Below are 7,361 nucleotides of genomic sequence, written 5' to 3'. Positions count from 1 at the left end.
GAGAGTGGGTCTCTCGTGCCGCCATCTTGAGAAGGGCGGCAGTTAGGCCAGGTCTATCAGCGATGTGGGTACGAATGGGACCTACGCTAAAACGACCGTCGCAAAAATAAGCATACTTTCTAAGACTCTTAGGAACTGCTATATTAAATAAACTCCTAGTTCAATATATTTGGATCTGGAATGACTAAGGGAATATTAATTAGCAAAGCCTCCTCAGGTGCAAATATCAGCCACCCCTACCTCTTGCCTTTGGCCAGTAGTACATGCCAATCGGAACATGTGTTCGCGACTACGATGAGTATGCCGCACTTCCGGCCAGGTCGCCGGATATCCGTCGAGTGACCCTTACAAGTCCTTCTTGAGCCTGAAGTAGAGTCCGTGCCGCTGTTGTGCTCGTGTTTAATCCAGAACCTGAGCCAGGCATGGGGCTAGAGGACGAGGAAAAGATGCTGACCGGATCCGGAGATCCAAAGGAGGTAAGGCGAGGCGATCGACTAGAGCCTCATCACTGGCCTGAGGCCCAGGACCTAGCCCGCCAAAACACTCCAGGGACTCCCTTGGCCCGGGTTTCCTTCCTAAGATTTGCAGAGTGGAGAAAGAGCTGGTTCCCTCGACCTCTCCTCAGAATTCGTCGAATGATCTTGGGCAAGTAGATGACTAGTCTCTGGGCCTCGGCTTCCCCATTTTATGAATGTGGTGAAGGTTTAACGTTAGCGAAAATGCTGTGTCGATAAACTTTTGTAAAAATAGTATCTACATTTTTAGTCAGTCAGGTGTTTTGAGGCCCTGGTTTGGTAAGTTTGAGGAGCAACCTAATCAAACGAATCCCTCACCCCAGCTTGGAACAAGAATCCCCACCACATCTATGGAAGTTCGGGAGATCTGGCCTTGCTCTAGTTTCTGTGAAAAAGTGGTTTTTGTGTCTGTGTGTGTGAATCTTTGAACACTGTGAAGAAATATGCAGTGTAATTCTGTCTTGAATTATACTATATGCAGATATAGTAAGCAGTATTTATTGACTGTTTAATGTTCCAAGTGCTTTATATGTACTCATTCCTTTAATCCACACAATATTCATATGAGGTTGGTACTAGTCTTATTAGTAATAGCTATTATTAATGCCAACTATAATAACTATTATTATTGCAATTTTACAGGTAAGGAAACAGGCACAGAAAGGTTAAATATCTAGTGTAAGGACACAAATAAATGGTAGAACCAAGAATTGAACCCAGGCAGCATGGTTCCACAGTGCTGCACAGCTTTACAGAAGCCAATTAACTTTTTGTTTACAATCTCATTTTCTGTCTATTCATTTGTTCTCTGGTCACTTTAAAGTAGCCATTTTGATCTTATGAGTTTATAATGGTTGGAAACTCATTTATCCCATAATGATTTTTCCTAGTCTTATTTCAGCTTTTCAGTACACTCTTTTTCATAAAATAAAATAAAAGAGTAAGATTAAGAACCTTATTTAATGAAAAACTAGAATTTACATCCTAAATAACATCTTCATGTTTAGAAGGGACCTTTGCCAATTGTGAGAATAAACAGGTAAACAGGCTGGGCTACAGTTGAACCTGCAGGTTGCGTTGGAATTTTGAAAACATAATGAGGGGTTGCTGAGCTAGCTCTTTTTATTTCCCCATATACCTTTTCTTTCCCTTTCCTCAAATGTAGACACCTGCATGCACAGGTAGGCAAGCACCTTATTTCTAACAGGTTGTTGAAACACTCCTGTGCCCCAACTTCAGGCTTATGCTGATGCTCCCATGGAGAATATTTTTGCACTGTTCCCTTTGGAAGAAAGGAAACTAAGTTTGAAGTTTTGCACCTGAATCAGAAGTAGATAGGAAGGGCCTTGTGTTCCTAAGTTCATGTTTGGAGTTGTATAGACCTTAGGTGCACATATATTGATAGTCATTTTACTCAGGGTCCTGGGAGTTCAGCAAGTCAAAAAACAGTGACTAGAACTTTCTTTAGTTAAGCTTTGGTTAAAAAGGGATATAGGTTTCTCCATTTGCATACTCCAAATTCAAGTTCAAAGATAAAAAAAAAAGGTTTCTGCTTTGACCTGACTTAGTTTGTGATGTAAGGACTAAATTTACTTGGTTATCGCAGCTCTGGGACCTACCAAAATCTAGAACCAAATACATGAACTTCCGACAGCTTGAGTCTAGAGCAGAAGATGTCAAATCATTGTTATCTCTACCCTGGGATTACTTCCTCAAGGGGCTATTTTGATTAATCGAATCATAACAGATAGGAAGGTGCTTTATAAACTGTAGAGTGTTGTATACGCTTTAGTTGTTGCTAATGAAAGTGAGATGTGTCTCTCCTTGGTAATTACATCATCAGTGTAATGGAGAGTATATATGTCATAAAATTGCACTGACATTAATTTTGTTTTCCTTTTGTAGGAGGAAGAGGAGGAGGAGGAATTAGTGGTAAGAACTGTCTCAGGTTTGGAACCATCTCAATAAAAGCAGGAAGTTTGATTTGCATGAAACTTTAAAGACATTTTGAAGAATCTTTACTTGACACTTTGGAGAGAACAGGGGTGGAATAAGCCTATAATACTTCTTTTCTCTGCAGTGCAGTGTTTGGAGCGGTGAGCCTAGGAAGCTGAGTCTTTTCTGGGTTTGCTTGGGACTAATCCAGTCATGGTGCCAGGGAGCAGAGCAGCATCTTGATGATCTGGCACTCAGTCATCTGCTATTTGTTGTTTAATAAAGAATTCTGGGAGGGACCCTTCCGAAGTGGTTGCTCTCAATGTTAGCATAGCCTTTTTAGCTGGGCAGCTGGCGTGCATAGGCATGGTTCTCAGATAAGAAAAATTGAAATTTCACAGACATGACACATCCCACAATTCTGTGTTAAAAAGTAAGGCCTCCTATAGATCTACTTCCAGTTTGGCCAGTTCTCCTTTACCAACCTTGTTTTTCAGATAGGACTGAGGCTTTCAGTGCATACTGGCAACCTTGGAAGGCAGGAATGTGAAACTTTTCCCTACTACTTAGCATCAGAATTGAATGGGAGACCCCATTCTGCCATTTCTGGCGGCAGTGTGGCTCTGCCAGCTGGCTTTCTGCACGGTAATTCAGAGGCAGCACCTTGGTTTGGCGGTTGTGTTAATCAAAGCATATGGTTTGGTGGGTCTCCTCCTAAAACCTCCATTTTATTCTTTTGCTGTGTTTCTCCTTCAGGATCCCCTGACAACAGTGAGAGAGCAATGCGAGCAGCTGGAGAAATGTGTAAAGGCCCGGGAGCGGCTGGAGCTCTGTGATGAGCGTGTATCCTCCCGGTCACAGACAGAGGAGGATTGCACGGAGGAGCTCTTTGACTTCTTGCATGCAAGGGACCACTGTGTAAGTCAACCTAAAGTTGGGGGAAGGCTTATGGTAGCTGGGGAAAACTTGCTGCAGACAACCTCTCCATCATAGGGGCATGTACTGTGGGCCCAGTAAATGCCAGATACAGTGCTGAGCACTTTACATAAATGAGGTGACCAAATTCTTAATGCTTCCACTGGAGATAGGTATCATTTATCTCTATTTTACAGATAAGAAACTGAGACTCAGAGAAGAGAAATGATGTGCCAGGTCGCACTGGATTTTGTACTCTTATTTAACAGAACTGATAGTCTCCCATGTGTTTTATATATAGTTGTTAGTCAAAAAAAAATATTTTTAAAGTATATTTGTGCTTGACTCTTATGTGAAATTACACACATAGGCAATATCTGATATGGTTGCTTATGTTAAAACTGATTGAGTGACCAATAAGCACATGAAAAGATGCCCAACGTCATTAGCCAGTAGGGAAATGGAAATCAAAACCACCATGAGATGCCACTTTCTACCTACTAGGATGACTGTAATCAAAAAGACAGTTTATAACACATAGGGAGGATGTGGAGAAATTAGAAACCTCAGACACTGCTGGAGGGAATGTAAATTGGTACAGCTGCTCTGAAAAAATGCTCTGGCAGTTTGTCAAAAGGTTAAGCAAAGAGTTACCTATAACCCAGCATTCCCACTCCTAGACAGATACCCAAAATAATTGAAAACATGTGTCCATGCAAATACTTATACACAGATGTTAATACAGCATTGGTAATAACAGTAAGAAAGTAGAAAGAACACAAATGTCCATCAGCTGAGGAATGGATAAATAAAATGTGGCATATTCATAAAACAGAATATTATTTGGCAGTAAAAAGAAATGAAGTACTGGCAGCTGACCTCTGACCCACCAGCCTGGGCCATGGAAGTATCTGACTGAGATCATTGTGATGGGGGGGGGGTGGACAGAGCCTTTGCTTGGGGCTGTGGCAGGAGTTTGCAACCAGCCAGGCAGCAGCTGATACCCAGATATGTACCAGACACCAATCTGCTACTGCATCCAACCTTTCTGGTCTCAGCCTTTATAAGGCATAGTAGATTTTCAACATCTCCCAGCTGAACCCCAAGGAGATCCAGAATTATGGACATCTGAGGTGAATGATAAATCTTTGGGTGGCTCCTTCCACCTGCAGGCAAAGGTAGCCCAAGCAAAGGAGCACCTCAATGAAGTACTCAGAATCCAGGCCTAGGAAGACAGTGGAAGGACAGATTCCCAAAATATAACTGCTCAGCTCACCCCCACTCTCCACTGCCTCTAATTTATAGCTTAAACATAAATGTCTTTTCTGCAAAAAGAAAAAAAAAAAAAGTGCTGATACATGCTACACTATGAATGAACCTTGGAAAGATTTATACTAAGGGAATGAAGCTGGTCACAAAGAACCCCATATTAAATTATTCCATTTATATGAAGTGTGGACCATTGTGATATACTCCCTTATTACAAGCCCTTCTGGTGATCTCCCCTTGTGCTTCACTTTTTTTATTCATTCAACAAATGTTTGAATACTTTTACGAACCAAGCACTGAGTTCGGATTTGGAAGTATAGATATGAATGAGACAGAAATGGTCCCTTCACTGAGCTTATGAGCCAGCATAGGAGATAGGAGTAGAACAAACTATTAATAAACTGATGAGATGCCACTCATCCTCAAGGGGGAAGAGAGATGGCATTTTATTTTTTATTTTTATTTTTTTTTAAATCTTCATTTTATTGAGATACATTCACATACTATGCAGTCATGCAAAAGAAATCGTACATTCGATTGTTCACAGTACCATTACATAGTTGTACATTCAAGAGAGATGGCATTTTAATCCTCCAGTATCCCAGCAGATAGTTCTGCCTAGAGACACTGACAAAGGACTGGGGAGCAGTTGAGCTGCTTTCTGAGGAGCTGGTGTTCCTGAGCTTGCCAAAATGCTTCGTAGTTTTTAACTGAATCTAAGAAAAGTCCAGAATAGACCAGACTGTAAAAACAGAAGCTGCAGCAGAGGGGATTAGTGCCAGTGCATCAACAAAAAAGTGGAAGGAAGTCTCTCTATTTTTGTGTTGCCCACCGAGCTAATATTTTATGCAGAGGATCTGTCAACACATAAGCAAGTGTTGGCTATATAATTCCCATGAGTGTGCCTTAACTACTACAAATAAGTAAGTTGTCGTTGATGCTGCAGTTGCAGTATAGCCTCAGTGTTGTGTGGATATTGTGATTCGTCATAGAGATGTTTGATGATCCTGTTACTATAGTGTAATAGACAAATTCCGTCTCCAAGTTTTCAAGCAAAGCCAGAGGGAGGATTTAGGAAGGAAGGAAGCTGTTGCTACTCTTATTCATCTGCAGAAACAACAAAAGGAGGAAGAGGGGGAAAAATAACATTTAACAGAAAGTTTATTTCTTGAGCAGTTGTTTCAACCAGAAAACAGAACTGTTTCCACAGGTGCTAGTTTAATTGTCTTCCTGGGAGTGGTGTGCATTGCAGCCCTACTGCTTCCTACACTGAGGGATGTGGACTCACGGGTACCTCAAAAATTAGTGGCCGCTTATATTTTAGCTCTTAACACAATGGCTTATAGTTAGAACATGAGCAAGGGTTTCAGTAGACTTTTGAAGTGATTTTATATTCAAAATATTATGAATGCAAACTGCCTTTATCTCTTTCCATTAACATGCTATAAACTATTGAATGGTTTTAAATAATTGCAAATACATAATATATATTTTAAATTACTCCATAATATTACTCGAAGGACCAGCACATTAAATTACAGACATGCTTCCGAGTAGACACCTATGAAATTATTTGAAAAAATTCTTTCTATATCTATACCTGTTGTGCAAAAGATTAATTGAAACAACATTTGTTACTTTGTCATCTTTTTAAAGTTCACTTTGATTAAGGTCATGTGTCCTTCAAAGTTAAAGGCATAAAAGAGCAAACTGACCAGCCTAAAAATAAAAATTACATTTATTTCTTGGCAAAAAATAAATAAATAAATGAACTGTGGTAAATCTCTTGGGTATAACCTTCTCAGGATGTCCTTCACTGACCACCTTGTCTAAAGTTGCTCTTACCACCACCTCCATTTAATTTTCTTCACAGCATTTATCATGATCAGAAGTTTTCTGGTATATTTGTTTATGCCTTCTTTATTACACTCTAAATTCCATAAGATGCAGAGATGTTGTCTTGTTCACAGCTGTATATCAGCCCATAGAATGTTCACAGAAGTGTGTCAGCACCTAGAACATTACCTGGAATACAGTAGGTACTCTATAAATATTTGCTGAGTTAATAAGTATTGTGATATGGGAAGTACCAGGTTCTGTGGGAGGAATAAGAAATGCATGTAAATTAAGTTCTAAAGGAAGAACAAAAGTTAGATGAAAAAGTGGGAAAGAGTTCCAGATAGAAGAGAGATAGTATTCAGGTAACTAAAGTGAATTCAGTATGGCTTGAATGTGGTGTGGGTGTGTAAGAAGGGGATTGATGAGGGAAGTACTGTTCCAGGTCATAAGAGACTTTGTCACCCATGACATTAAAGTTGCCAATTGATGACATCCTTTTCTTTCCCCCATATAGGTGGCCCACAAACTGTTTAACAGCTTGAAGTAAATGTGCAGACTCATTCACTCCAGCCTTTATCACCTGAACATCAGGATATTTACTTATGGTTTTGAACATACCATTTGTTTCTAATTTGTGTGTAGTTATAAGTTCATGTGAACCTTATGGATTTTGTCTTGGCAAGTAGCTTCTTCTATGTAATCAGCAGTAATTCTATCTTAATAAAGTCCAGTGATCTTCAGTCCTGCCTCTTGTCCTTTTTTTTTTGAGTTTAAAGTAGTCCTTTGTTGACTTCTTTTCAGTTATAAGCAGAATAAGAGAAATATCTTTTGAAATAAGGATTTAAAAGCTTTGTTAGTAGAATATGCTTCAGTTGAAGCTATTCAAAG

The 7,361-nt window shown here is 39.8% G+C and overlaps 1 protein-coding gene and 1 pseudogene across 2 annotated transcripts; both read left to right on the top strand.

The window, feature by feature from the left end:
• The first annotated feature begins 309 nt into the window (after positions 1-309).
• LOC119527386 (cytochrome b-c1 complex subunit 6, mitochondrial) lies at positions 310-7,213 on the top strand. Of its 2 annotated transcripts, XM_037827330.1 has the most exons (5): positions 352-476; positions 2,421-2,447; positions 2,948-3,095; positions 3,207-3,368; positions 6,988-7,213. In XM_037827330.1, the coding sequence occupies exons 3-5, from the start codon at positions 3,033-3,035 to the stop codon at positions 7,018-7,020; spliced, it is 258 nt and encodes an 85-aa protein (XP_037683258.1). In that variant the 5' UTR covers positions 352-476; positions 2,421-2,447; positions 2,948-3,032; the 3' UTR covers positions 7,021-7,213. The 2 variants fall into 2 exon arrangements, with proteins under 2 accessions (XP_037683257.1, XP_037683258.1); XM_037827329.1 differs by lacking the exon at positions 2,948-3,095 and having other exon boundaries at positions 310-476.
• Positions 3,448-6,979, top strand: LOC119528185 (annotated as a pseudogene).
• Positions 7,214-7,361: the final 148 nt, after the last annotated feature.

This window comes from Choloepus didactylus, chromosome 2 (genome assembly GCF_015220235.1).
Source record: "Choloepus didactylus isolate mChoDid1 chromosome 2, mChoDid1.pri, whole genome shotgun sequence".
Classification (NCBI taxonomy): domain Eukaryota; kingdom Metazoa; phylum Chordata; class Mammalia; order Pilosa; family Megalonychidae; genus Choloepus; species Choloepus didactylus.
The sequence above is the reverse complement of the archived record's forward strand: the minus strand, read 5'-3'. Positions and strand labels throughout refer to the sequence as shown.